This window comes from Garra rufa, chromosome 3, assembly GCF_049309525.1.
Source record: "Garra rufa chromosome 3, GarRuf1.0, whole genome shotgun sequence".
In the NCBI taxonomy this organism is placed as follows: Eukaryota; Metazoa; Chordata; class Actinopteri; order Cypriniformes; family Cyprinidae; genus Garra; species Garra rufa.
Window position 1 is genome coordinate 35622483 of NC_133363.1, and position 14833 is coordinate 35637315.

At 38.2% G+C, this 14833-nt stretch overlaps 1 protein-coding gene across 2 annotated transcripts in view; it reads left to right on the forward strand.

Annotated features, from left to right (window-relative positions):
* phf21aa (PHD finger protein 21Aa) overlaps positions 1-14833 on the forward strand; it is a 30741-nt gene that overhangs the window by 12652 nt on the left and 3256 nt on the right. For both annotated transcript variants that reach the window (XM_073836015.1, XM_073836016.1), the window contains 10 exons: positions 1865-2110; positions 3196-3279; positions 5248-5505; positions 5999-6157; positions 6265-6316; positions 6400-6479; positions 7773-7830; positions 9417-9439; positions 10499-10574; positions 14597-14700. In XM_073836015.1, the coding sequence (XP_073692116.1) occupies positions 1865-2110; positions 3196-3279; positions 5248-5505; positions 5999-6157; positions 6265-6316; positions 6400-6479; positions 7773-7830; positions 9417-9439; positions 10499-10574; positions 14597-14700 (1140 nt within the window). The remainder of the gene's footprint in view (positions 1-1864; positions 2111-3195; positions 3280-5247; positions 5506-5998; positions 6158-6264; positions 6317-6399; positions 6480-7772; positions 7831-9416; positions 9440-10498; positions 10575-14596; positions 14701-14833) is intronic.

The following is a 14833-nucleotide window of genomic DNA, read 5'->3' on the forward strand; positions in this document are numbered from 1 at the left end:
CTAAGAGGGGCCTCCCTGCAACAAAGCCTACTATCAGTAGATGGATCGTGGATGCCATATCTACTGCATATGAGTCCTCTGGCCTCCCATCACCGATGGGCGTCAAGGCTCACTCAACTCGATGCGTGGCAGCCTCGAAAGCTCTGCGAGCAGGTGTCCCTATTCAGGACATCTGCAATGCAGCGGGTTGGTCCACCCCCTTGACCTTTGTTAGGTTCTACGAGTTAGACCTACGAGCCACTCCGGGCTCTTCTGTCCTAACCTGACAGCTACGTTATCCCTCGTGAGCCTGAGGGCCGAGGTAGATGCTTCCTCTTGCACTGGGTGCTCCCAGGCAGAGATGTAATTCCACTCGCGTCCTGGCAGTTTTCCAGGCGGAGCCATTCCAGCGTCCTGGCCAAGGTTTCCAGGCGCTACTTGTGTCCCCTCTTGTTCCAGGTACGCCCCGACAAAGGACTAATTTCTCCTCGTGTGCCTGAGGGCCGAGGAGAATGTCTCCCTCTCTGGCTGGTGACCAGACTAGGGTGCATGACCCAAACCTCGTAGGCTTGAGGGCCGAGGTTTATATTCCCTCTTCGCTGGGTGCGTCCCAGGCAGAGATGTAATTCCGCTCGCGTCCTGGCAATCTTCCAGGCGGAGCAACCTAGTGTTCTGGCAATTCCCAGACACTACCTGTCCCCCTACGTCTGGCTGGTCCCCAGACAGAGGTGGACTCTCTCCTCGTGTGCCCGAGGGCCGAGGCGGATCATATCCCTCTTCGCTGGGAGCTTCCCAGGCAGAGATGTAATTTCACTCGCGTCCTGGCAAAATTTCCAGGCGGAGCCAATCTAGTCCCTCTCGTGCTGGCTGTTCCCCAGACAGAGTTTGGACTACTTCTCCTCGTGCGCCTGAGGGCCGAGGTACACATCATTCTTCCTCTTGCACTGGGGTCTCCCCAGGCAGAGATGTTTCCCGCTCGCGTCCTGGCAGTTTCCCAGGCGGAGTACTTCCTCGTGAGCCCGAGGGCCGAGGTATATGCCATTCCCTCTTGCTCTGGCAAAATTTTTCCGGACAGAGGTGTAATATTTCTCGCGTCCTGGCAGTTTTCCCAGGCGGAGAACCTTCAGTGCTCCAGCAGATATGAGTATCTCCTGGCACTGTCCTCTTGTTCTGGGCTGGTTCCCCAGACAGAGAGGTTGTTCTGGCCTGATCCACCAGACCCAACGCTTCTTTCCTTTCCCTTCCCAGACAAACACCACTGGGCAGGAATTTGGAATTATGGGGAAGTTGGCATATCGTTCCCCAAAGCGTTGATGACGCAGTGTGAGTTCCCGAAAGGGAACGTCTCAGGTTACGTATGTAACCCTGGTTCCCTGAGGGAACGAGACACTGCGTCATGGACCATAATTTCCGCATTCCTGCCGCGCATCGCTTTATTCCTGGGAGCTGACGCCGGTTTGAAACGCACGTGCTTATATACTTCCTGGTCGCTTACGTCACCGCGCCAGTGACGTCACTCCCGTCGTTCTATTGGTTGTAGACTGATTCAGAGCGTGGTTCGCCAATGGCATTCCCCAAAGCGTTGATGACGCAGTGTCTCGTTCCCTCAGGGAACCAGGGTTACATACGTAACCTGAGACGTTTCTTTGCAACTAAAGAAAGAAAGACATGAACATCTTGGATGACATAAGGGTAAGTAAATTATTAGGAAATTTGGAAACTAATCCTTTAAGGCAAAAATGGCAGTTATACTCACAGTAGCTTTGGTTATATTATCTCAGTGGCTTTTTTTATTAGAAGAGTGGCCAGAATATTCTGTAAGAAGACCTGACCTATAAAATAAAAAATATATAAAAACACAGTGTCTGTGTTTGTGACCCTGTAGAGCTCTGTGGCCCCTGTCATTGCTTCAAAGACTCTACCTCTGGTGCTGAGAGCTGCCACGCCCACCTCACCTATCATCATGACACCAGCACCTACTATCACCGTGGTTACAACCCTTGGCAACACACTCCTGGCAAGCCCTCCTAGCTCAGATCCTCAGAAGTCTCCAGTAAACTTCCAACCGGTCATCCAAACAACCAATCAGGGAGCAGAGCCAGTGCGAATCATACCCAATAGCACCGTTGTTGTAAGTATTTCTCGAGCTGCTTTGACTATTTTGTTATAGAACAAAAAGAGTTTTGTTTTCTTATTCCCACTTGTTTTGCAAACTATATGTGAGTTGGGAGGCAATTTCAGGCTGTCTGATTTAATTTAGATCCCAAGAGCTCAGGGCTGGTTCTTTTAGGTTTTAGACACAATTGTTCTATTGCGTCTGCCTCTATTTGTGGCTTAAAGCAGTGGTTCTCAATCCTAGTCCTGGAGGACCCCTGCTCTGCACATTTTGCATGTCTCCCTTATTTAACACACCGGATTGAAATCATCAGCTCCTTAGTTCAGTTCATGGATCTCTCTCTTAATGAGCTGATGATCTCAATCAGGTGTGTTAAATAAGGGAGACATGCAAAATGTGCAGAGCAGGGGTCCCCCAGGACCAGGATTGAGAACCGCTGGCTTAAAGGGATAGCTCATCAAAAAATTAAAATTCTGTCATTAATTACTTACCCTCATATAGTTTCAAACCCGTAAGACCTTTATTCCACTTCAAAACACAAATCAAGAAACTTTGGATGAAGAGCATTCTGACCCTGCATAAACAGCAACGCTTCTGAAACGGTAGCAAGGACATCGTTAAAATAGTCCACGTGACATCAGTGGTTCAACTGTAATTTTATGAAGCTACAAGAATACTTTTTGTGTGCAAAAAAATTCAAATAATGACTTTATTCAACAATTTATTTTCTTCTGTGTTGGTCTTAGAAGCAATTGTTGAATTAAGTTGTTATTTTTTTCGTGTAGCTTCGTAACATTAAGGTTGAACCACTTGGACTATTTTAACGATGTCCTTACTACCTTTCTTGGTCTTAAACGTGTCAGTTACGTTGTATATGCAGGGTTAGAAAGCTCTTAGATTTAATCAAAAATATCTTAATTTGTGTTTTGAAGATGGATGAAGGTATTATGAGTTTAGAACAACATGAGGGTGAGTAATTGATGACATAATTTTCATTTTTGGGTGAACTATCCTTTTAAATAGTTAAAGTTATTTGTTGTAGGATGTGTGTTGGACAGGTTAGTGAAGTAAGGGTGTCTAAATGGGCGGTCTTGTCACAGGTGCAAGCTGCCTCCCAACCAATCAAAGTTCCTCAGTTTGTCCCACCAACCAGACAGACAACTCGGCTAGCCACTCTACCGCAGGTTTGTTTCCATAGAAACCCTTCACACCCTAATGCCTGGCTGGACTAGTGAAAACCCTCACTGCTGAGTGTTAGTGTGCATCTATGTGTCTTAGGTTTTTTTTTTTTCAACCGCAGGTGTTACTTTTCTGTGTGATATTTTCTTTATGCTCCACCTTGTTTTTCTTGCTCTGGATTTAATTTATTTGTGCTTGCATAGTGATGACATTTACAATCCCTGCTTTGGCTGTTGCTTTTGACCCTACTGTAAATTGATCCTTAACCCTGATCTCTTTCCAGTAGTATTCTGTGCTGTTGTATTCTCTGTTGTATATATTGTGTGTGGGTGTGTGTGTGTGCGTGTGCATATATGCTAGGTTTGGTTTGTATAAATCCTGCGTTTTATATTACATAGTGGTATACAAGTTTGGGGTCAGTAAGAATTTTTAAAAATGTTTTTGAAAGAAGTCACTTATGCCTACCAAGGATGCATTTGTTTGATCAAAAACTGGTCAAATATTAATTAAAATATATATATTTTTATATGAAAATGTAATTTATTTCTTTAATGGAAAAGCTGAATATTCAGCAGTCATTACTCCAGTCTTCAGTGTCACATGATTCCATTTTATTTATTTGATAAATAGTTTAAAACCACAGCTTTTATTTAAAAAAAAAATGTTTTAACATTATAAATATCTTTAAAAATATTCATTAAAAATCTTACTGACCTCAAACTTTAGGTAGTAAATATCACAAAGAAATATAGTAATTTGTATAATATGTGACCCTGGACCACAAAACCAGTTTTAAGTAACACCGGTATATTTGTAGCAATAGCCAAAAATACATTGTATGAGTCAAAATTATGGACTTTTCTTTTATGACAAAAATCCTTAGGATATTAAGTACAGATCATGTTCCATGAAGATATTTTGTAAATTTCCTACTGTAAATATATCAAAACCTATTTTTTAATTAGTAATATGCATTGCTAAGAACTTCATTTGGACAACTTTAAAGGCGATTTTCACAATATTTTGATTTTTCCAGATTTTCCTATCTCGGCCAAATATTGTCCTATCCAAACCATACGTCAATGAAAAGCTTATTTATTCAGCGTTCAGTTGATGCATAAGTCTCAATTTTGAAAAAAAAAATGACCCTTATGACTGGTTTTGTGGTCCAGGATCACATATAATCATTTTAGCTGGAAATTTATTAAAAAATGCTTCATATGTTAAGTAATGAAAAGTTTTATTTTTAGTTTTGTTTTATTTCTCTTTTTATTCAGAACTTGATAGATGCATTATTCAATATAACAAATAATTAAACATTGATTTATTTAAATTCATTATAATATATGACCCTGGACCACAAAACTAGTCATAAGGGGGTCCATTTTTTAAAATTGAGATTTACACATCTGGAAAATGAGGGTGCAAAAAAAAAGTTTCAAGTTTAAAGTTGTCCAAATGAAGTTCTTAGCAATGCATATTAATAATCAAAAATTAAGTTTTTATATATTTATGGTAGGAAATTTACAAAATATCTTCACTGAACATGATCCTTTCTTAATATCCTAATGATTTTTAGCATAATAATAATAAAAAAATAGATAATTCTGACCCATACAATGTATTGTTGGCTATTGCTACAAATATACTTGTGCTACTTAAGACTGGTTTTGTGGTCCAGGGTCACATATTATAAAATGAGTCAATAAATAGACAACTTTAAGTTATGTTTGAGTGGAGCTTGTGTTAGTGGTATTGTGGAATAGTAATGTAGGGAACGTCTTTCTGTAAGACTGAAATCTTGATGTGAAAGAGCTGCTGTGTTAAACTGCTGAGTTAAGCATTGCTTTTCTGATACCTCTGTCATTTTTTTTATTTTATTATTTTTTTTTTTTTACTGCTTTTTGTCCACTTTTCATTTTCTCCAGTCATTCCACAAATAATTATTTTCTTTTTCCTGTGTGTGTGAGCAGGTCAGGCCAAAACCTCCAGTATCTTTGTCTCCAGCTGCTGGTCAGGTTTCTGTGCACACCTTACAGTCACCGGTGTTACTGAGCACTGCCCTTCCTTCCTCTGGTCACGTCCAGCAGATGCGTATCCTCAATGGCCTGCCCTGCCCCAACAGCTCGAACAACACAAGCATCCTGATCTCCCCATCTACACACACGCAGCTGTCTGTGCAGACACACACACAGCAGTTACCTCACAACAGCCCAAGCTCTGACAACACGGTAAGGGAAATTCACACTTAATGTATTTGGGTTTAAACATTCATTAGCACATTTCTTTAAGGAAAGTCAGTTCACTCAGAAGCCATCTTAGTCTGTCTCTTTCTAATGTTGCTTTTTTTTAAAGAATACTTTGTATTCAGCAGCTAATTGAATTTACATTTATTAATTAGATTAATTTTTTCATTGACTTTGATAATTGATGACAATTAGAATTGTTTCTTACGCACCAAATTAGCATACTAGACTGATTTCTAAAGTATCATGTGACACTGAAGACTGTAATTGCCATCACAGTAATAAATTACATTTTAAAATATATTCAAATAGAAAAGAGTTATTTTAAATTGTTGTAATATTTCACAACAATAAACTTTTTATGGTATGTTTGCAGTTTTAGTGAGCATAAGAGACTTCTTTCAGAAACATTTAAAAAACTGCAAACTGTTAAATAAACTGTAGTTTTTGTATAAATGCTTCTTTGTTTCTGCTTCAGATACCCGCAGTGGAATATGGGACAGAGCCAAAGACTTCATTGCTCATCTCTCCAGACACGCCTACACACACTTCACCTCCACTGTCTTTAGATACGCCATCTTCACCTGCCCCCACCAACACACACACTCCTTCCTCCAAACATCAGGAGAGTCCTCTGGTAAAATACATTTATGTTTTCATCACAGTTTATAATGACGATAATAAGAAGTATGGTGATGTAAATTATGATGATTACTTAGATAATGACACACGTTCTTTCCACAGAAACTGGCTTTCATGTTGTCTCTGGGACTGGTCACGCGCGACTATTTAGAAGGTCAGGAGAAAGAAATGAGTCTGTGTGTGGGTTTGTTTATGTGCATGCAAGTGTATTGACCTTTCCCGCTTTTATTTGTGTAGAAATTCAAAGCAGGCGTCAAGAACGCAAGAGACGAACAACAGCAAATCCAATATACAGCGGAGCCATGTTTGAACCAGAGGTAACAAACACACACACACACACACACACATTACAGAAATAGCCCACCTAAAAATTAAAATTACCCCATGATTTACTCACCCTCAAGCCATCCTAGGTGTGTATGACTTTCCAATATCAGACAAATACAGTCAGAGTTATATTAAAAATACCCTGGCTGTTTCAAGCTGTATAATGGCAGTGAATGGCTGTTGAGATTTTGAACTCCAATAAAGTGCATCCATCCATCATACAATGTACTCCTCATGGCTCTGAGTGGTTAATATAATCTTCTGTTAGTGAATGCGTTTATGTAAGAAAAATTATATATATATAAAAGAAGTACTAGATTGTGTTTTAAGTTTTAAATATAGATATTTTTCTTATACAAATGCATCAGTTTGATTTAGAGGGCCATGTGGAGCACTTTTTATGATGGATGAATGCACTTTATTGGACTTCAAAATCTCACCAGCCATTCACTGCTATTATAAAGTGCATGCATCCATCATAAAAAGTACTTCATATGGCTCTGGGGGCTTTAAAATCGCATTTTGAAACAAATTGATGCATTTGTGTCAGGAAAATATCCATATTTAAAACTTTATAAACCATAATCTCTAACTTCTGCTAACTGTCGTACGCACGTTTACGAGAGAGTGGCGTTCCAGTGTATGATGTAGGACTTAGAGTAAGCGCCGGTGACGGACGTGGAGAGAGCAAAACAAAACATGGGTCACGAATTAGAAGTACAGAATGAGGATTTGTATAGAAAAATGTCAGAGGATTTCGTTACAAGCCAAGAGGAGACTTTTTTTTTCTTTGCTGTAAACAAAACTTGTTTCTTGGATCATATTTTCACTGTGGTTTACGCTACAATTACGTCCTGCATCACCTGCTGGAACGCCACTTTCTTGTGAATGAACATTAAGATTATGCTTTATAAAGCTTTAATAATGAATATTTTTATTACACAAACACATCAATTTGCTTCAGAGGGCCTTTATTAACTCCCTGGAGCCATGTGGAGTACTTTTTATGATGGATGGATGCATTTTATTGGACTTCAAAATCTCAACAGCCATTATAAAGCTTGCAAGAGCCAGGACATTTTTTTAATATAACTCAGAATATATTCGTCTGAAACAAGAAAATCATATACAGCTATGATGGCTTGAGGGTGAGTAGATTATGGAGTCATTTTCATTTTTGGGTGAACTATCTATTAAAAAAGAGTTCAGTTTCAACTCATTGGAAAAATCCAATGGAATAAACCATTTTTTTATTTACATATCCATGCTTCTGTGTGTTTCAGCGGAAGAAGAGCTCAGTGTCATATCTGAGTTCCATAAACCAGTCTAGCAGGAAGATAGGTGAGTTCAGCCAATTACGCTGTCTTTCTGTGCATATATTAGATACTCTGCTTGCCAAAATTAAAGTATAGACATCACAGGTTGTTAGAGGTGTTTGCTAAGGCAAGCATCACTGTTGCTTTCACTCATACTTTAGGGATTTGACTTGTCTTCCACCATTTGTGCCACTGACATTAATGTCGCAGTTTAAATGATGTGGCAACAGATAATTTCTTCTTCTATATTTTAACACATATTCAAGTGTAAAAGATTATCGAAAATTAAAAACTAGGGCAGAGACTTATAATATATACATTGGTTGTTGATTGGATTGGAGCCAGACCTGCATGGAAGTTTGCAGTAGATTGTAAGAAAAGGGCTGAGCATTTAATTTGAAGGTCAAAAAGACATGTTTCGTCAGACAATGTAAAAAGCCAAATTTAAATGTTTCAGGTTGAAATCTAAATGCAAATGAGTTTTCACAACACTGATATTATTCATATCTGTGAAATGTGACTTAACAACCACATTGAATTGTCTAGTTTTATTGCTCTAAAAATTACTAGCCAGTTATTATTCAGTGCTTTAAGCCCGTTTTCTACACCTCTCATCCTGAACTGATCCACTCTGCTTTACTCCCATCAGTCAGTCTCTCTCTGTCTCACACAAGCACACATTCAGCAGTAATGACTGTTTGATTATGTAATGTGCTTACAGGCACTCTGCTGTGGAGTGGCCCTGGAGTGTATGTGTGAGGCAGAAAGAAATGACCCTGCAGTGTGTTAAGTGGGATAATGACTGTCTTCAGGCTGCTGTAAAAGTGTATACATTAGTAAAAGACTCAGACAATGTTCACAGCCTACTTTATAGATTTACAATTAGGAGAGTTGTGCACATCTTAAAGGTGCGACAATACTGCATCGTTAGTGTACCATTAGCACTAGTATTGGCCAAACTCAAGTACAAAAACTCAAAAGGCAGCATTGCAGTTGACCAAATTTATCTCTTGATACTTTTGATATAGCCAGTCAAATATTAAAGGGGTAGTTTCGTTTAATTTAGTCAACCTTATCAAGTTGTTCCAAACATGTTTGACTTGCAAAGATATTTTAAAGAATTGTTCAATTGTTTTTGTCCATATAATGAAAGTCAGACAGGTCTTAAACAACATTGGACTTATTAAGTTTCAATGTATGGACAAAAAAATTGAGGGATTCTTCGAAATAACAGTGAGTAAATGATAACAGTTTCCATCTTATGGTATATGCTAAATGCGCAATATCTCTTGATTTATGATGCTGCATATTCACTTAAAAGCTCGTCTTAACATTTGACAGCATCTGTGTTAGCTGTAGATGAAAATAAGCTTGTTGATGCCTGATAAGCTTCTTTGAATCATTGCCCTCTGATCCTTCTTTGTTATTGGCATTTCTTATCCCCATCTGCCTAAATGTAAAGCCGTCTGCCTTTATCAGCTGATCAGAGGCCAGCTTTTGCAGAATGTGTTGTTACCCAGCATGCAATGCTTCCTTTTGTGAATCTAACGTTGCTCTTTCCCTCCCGACCACCATCGCACCACCCCCACCCGCTCCTTCCTGCTACCCTAGCCAATGAGGACAGCTTGTCAGAGGTATGCTACACCAATGTTTTTTCTTCCCTTCCTTTTCATTTTCTTTTTCTTTTCTTTTCTGTTTTGTTTGTCCTTTGTTTCATCTCACCCAGGTCGCCTTTCTAAAAACTGCAGTATTGTGGAGCGGGGGCCCCTCCCCCCAACCACCAGCAGCCATCATTCTACCTCCCCAGACCTACAGCGGCCCACCACGGGCAGCCCATTCTCCCCTGCCCTCTCACTCACCCTTCCATCACATTCACCCTCACCCAGCCCCAGCTCAGCAGGGGATGTAAGTAGCTGTGATAGTCCACTACAGTTACTGAGACACAATTCAGACTTCCCTATCCCAATGTTCACCGTGCTAACCAGCGACATCTAGTGGTAGCGGAGGTGAATTAAGAGTCTCAGGTAACTGAGAGATTCATTGCCGTTCACTCACGCACTCATAATTCATTTGTACCATGCCATGTCATGTTTCACATTTGTCACTGGTCTTACAAAGCAGGCAGTCGTTTTAGAGATAACTGGTTATATTTTTTCAACATAGAGACTTTTAATATGAATGGCACTGTAATTTTGGAGCAACATTTTATGAAATTGAAGACAAAGCGGCTGCTTTTTTACTCAGACCAACCAAAAAAGCTCAATTTAGAATGGAATAGACACTCCTAAGTATGAGGTTTTGATTGACGAGTCAGTATTTAGCGGCTGGAGTGGGCAGCATCTCATATTTGATACTTGCTAATCATCTGGGTGTCATGCAGCTCTACCTAAACCGTTAAAACCATGGGTTTAAGCCCACAATTTTGCTGCTTAAGACCCCTTAACTAGGAAGAAATTGATGCAGGACCTAATATTTATGCCAAATACTGAAAACCAGAAATTTACATCAAGACTGCTCGAAACTTTGTAAGTTAAGGTAGTCTCATGTCTTTCCACTTCATTTGTTTTTACTACTATGCATTCATTTTCACATTCATTTTGAGTGTTTGTTTTTTTGTGTATTATTTTGAATGCAGTCTGTGAACTATTGTGGTTTTTTTTTTTTTGTATAATTCAGTTATATGTTTTCTTCAGATTCTGCAGAAGGAAGATGCCATTGAGTGGCCAGGAACTCTTGCTATTGTCCATTCCTATATCTCCTATAAAGCAGGTGAGGAGTTTTCGCATATGACTAATGCTATCTAGTAGGGATACACCACTACCACTTTTTCCAAGTACTCGGCCGATACCGATACTTTTATTTTTGGTACTTGCCGATACAGAGAACCAATATTTTCATTGCATTGTACATTTTTTAAATATTGTGTACAGAAACCAAAAGAACATGTATAATGTTAGTTGGTTAATTTAATTTTTTAAATAGATACAGTCAAACCAAAAGTTATTTAGACACTTTAACATTTCTTACATTATCACAGTTTATTCACTATAGTTTAGAAAATGGTAATAAAATATGACAAGAACTCAGAGTTAATCTGTGTCAAAACAAATTCATCTTGATAGTTTTAGATAAATTTGATAGAAAGGTATGTAGTAGATTACAATCCACCAAAAATCAATACTTTGTCAGGCCACCCTTAGCCTCGGTGACAGTCTGTAGTCTTCTGGGCATGCTGTCAACCAGGTTTACGCAAAACCTGAACATCAATTTCTTCCCAGACACGATCCTAATAATTTTTCCCAAATTTGTATCAATTTTACTGGTAGTCCACTGTATGAAGAATTGAATATGTCCAACTTTATTTTGCTATCCTCACTTACATAAATTAACTGTAGTGTCCTGCACCCACTAGTAAAAATGTAAAAAAAATTATATCTGGTCTCTGAACTTTCACTGTTAATTTTTATTTTTGTGTGGTACATGTACTATGGTACATCTTTAATTTAATAGAATTAGATCAGCTCCATTGCAGCAGCTTAGTACTGTAATCACACGTTTTGCTGTAATAATGCAGGGAAGCACTCATTATAAATCTCCGAACTGTGATATTTATAGAAATATAAGTTATGTTTATTTCATATGAAACATGCTGCGATTTATATTACAAAGCAAAGCAAGCAAAGTTTGACTTTTGCCATAAAGTCATGTATGCTTAAAACTGCAATCTGTAACTTTTTTCTTTTTTTTTTTGTTAAAAATGATCAGAAATCAATATTTGAGCAAGTACATAACTAGCCAGTGTTCAAAACTATTGCCTTACTTTAGCCTGATTCACAACGATTAGCTTATTATTAATGTTTTCTAATTTGAGTGGTAGGTTTTCATGAGAAATTCAAGCATGCTTCTGCATCATTACGTCACGTCTGTAAACATAAAGAAGTTGTCCCGGCTACCAGGCTATTGCATGGATCAGGTGTGGATCATTTATAGTCTTTTTTCACAGCATCTGGAATAATTAAATGTACAATTTTGATTGCCAATTGTTATCCAGAAAATTATGTGTTTATGAAACATGTGAATGAAATTAAATTATTCCAGTTTTAAATGTGCTTCTGATTACAGATAGCTTGGGATTACATGGGATTTGCATTTTAAAGAGAGACAGTTCAAAGGAAGCATAGTTTGCTTTTCAAGTTAAAAGAATTTCTTAATATGAAATTCAAATGGTATGACATTTAGATATTAGACTGTACAGAAATTGAAATGAGCTGGTCAGAACAAATGTGGCAGACTTATTACTCACTTGTTCAGATTACAATATACAGTGAAAATTCTGTTTCTATTTGGGAATCAATTCTATTCTATTTGGGTCATATGCATTGTTTTACTTGCTTGTTTTTGACATATCTGACTAAACTACAAACTTTCCAGTGATGTCTGTGAGAAAGGGATATCCACTCGACACGCTCTCACATCTGCACCGCCATGCGCTCAGTCCACTCAGCATGCTTTGCTCATCAGCTTGCGCACAATAGCTATACAGGCATTAATACTGAATGTTTAACATTATATTAATTGCATACATATAATTCGTAGACATCCTTAATCTCTAATAACTCTGAATTTGCTGTCTGTTGTCAGTGTTTTTTGTCTGAATCTGGCACTTATCATATGCTGTGTGATATCGCTGTTAATATCGAGGCATTTTAACAAGTACAAGTACTGAAGCTCAGTATCGGTGCATCCCTACTATCTAGAAAAGTGAACCTGCAGTGATAAGATTGTTTAAACATATCTTGAGTTAGGAGTTTAAATGGAGTCTCTTGTTATGAGTTTCTTATGAAACACACCAAAGTCTGATTTTTGGAAAAACTGTCTTATAAGTGTAAAATGCAACTATAGAACACAACCACAGCCACTTTTTATGCTTGGTTGTGGAAGTATTTTTCTTCGTTTTCTTAATTCTTCTTCTTCCAGTAATTGATTTACTTGGACTGTCATTACTCCCTTTAATTATGTTCAAAATGTTGCAATAAAAAAAAAAAACACAGACATTGTAGAAAGGAGCCTACACATCAGCTTTGCTTAAAAATATAAAGATACATTTAATTTTGACTAATTTTAAATTGTACTTTTGGTCGCCCACGAAATTGGTCATACCATTGATAGTTGAAGTCGCTGAAGTAAATACGCTAGTAAACCTGGCTCTTTCAAGAACATGCATGGACTCATGGAATAAGAAAGGACATAACATATGTTTCTTAAAGGGATAGTTTACCCAAAAATGAAATGATTAAATAAAAATAAAAAACCCTCATGTTGTTCCAAACCCGAAAGACCTTTGTTCATCTTGGAAACACAAATTAAGATATTTTTTAGAGAGCTTTCTGACGCTGCATAGACAGCAACGCAACTACCATGTTCAAGGCCCAAAAAGGTAGTATGAACATTGTTAAAGTTGTCCATGTCACATCAGTTGTTCAACCTTAAATGGTTAATTCACCCAAAAATGACATTTCTGTCATTAATTACTCACCCTCATGTTGTTCCAAACCTGTAAGACCTTTGTTTGTCTTCAGAACACAAGTTAAAATATTTTTTGATGAAATCCAAGAGCTTTCTGACCCTCTATAAACAGCAAGGGAAATAAGGACCCAGAAAGGTACCAAGAATAACGACAAAATAGTCCATGTGACATTAGTGGTTTAATCATAATTTTATGAAGCTATAAGAATACTTTTTGTGCGAAAAAACAAACAAAAATAACAACTTTATTCTACGACAGCAGCATGCGTTGTTTACACGTGTGGAAAGTGCGCACATGTTTCACGATACTCTCCAAGATGGCACTAGGCTTACACAGAGGAGAAAAATTGTTGAATAAAGTTGTTTTTGTGTTTTGTTTTGTTTTTTCACACAAAAAGTAATCTTGTAGCTTGCGAACCTCTGATGTCTCATGGACTATTTTGTTGATATTCTTGGTACCTTTCTGGGCCTTGAACGTGAAAGGACCCTTACTGTCTATGGAGGGTCAGAGAGCTCTTGGATGTCATCAAAAATATCTTAATTTGTGTTCTGATGATGAATGAAAGTCTGACGGGTTTGGGACAACATGAGGGTGCGTAATTAATGACAGAATTTTCATTTTTGGGTGAACAAACCCTTTATTATTTTATTAAGCTTTTTTTGTGTACAAAGAAAACAAAAATAATGACTTTATTCAGTAAATATTCTCTTCCGTGGCAATCTTCGATGCACTTTCAACACAGTACTACAACATATGGATGTGCATTCCTCTGCTTATAAACAAGGTGCAGCGCATCCTGGCTCCAAACGCATACGTGGTACTGTCATGAATGTGCATCAAATATTGAGAGGGAAAAGAAGAAATTGTTGAATAAAGTTGTTATTTTTGTTTTCTTTGCACACAAAAAGTATTCTCGTAGCCTGATAAAATTAAGATTGAACCACTGATGTCACATGGATTATTTTATCGATGTGCCTACTACCTTGCTGGCCCTTAAACGTGGTAATTACATTGCTGTCTATGCAGGGTCAGAAAGCTATGAAATGATCCCCCTGACTGCCACAACTTGTGCTGACTGTTGGCTCCAGCAGAAGCCTCCATGATCGATCAATAACCTCTGTTCTCATGGTAGATCTTTTTCAAAAGGGTTCTACAGAATTGTTAAAAATCAATTTCTCTGTGGGGAAAATGAATGCCATTTTTACTTCCAGAACCCAACTTGCATGTTCTGTTGAGATTTAAACATACACTCATTTCCCTGCAGCTAAAGAGGGAGAGAAAGATCGTCTGAAGAGATGGAGCACAGAGCTGCGGCAGGAGAGAGAGACTCTGGAGCACAGAATTGGGCAACTCAGCAACTCTTTAACAGTGAGAGAATTCTCAAGTTCATATCAACTTTTGCTTTGCGCAATGAGTCATACCTCTGAAATTACAAATCTGATGCGTTCATTTATTATCCCGGGCCTCCAGAAGGCCTGTTACATAACTATTTAATGTTGAG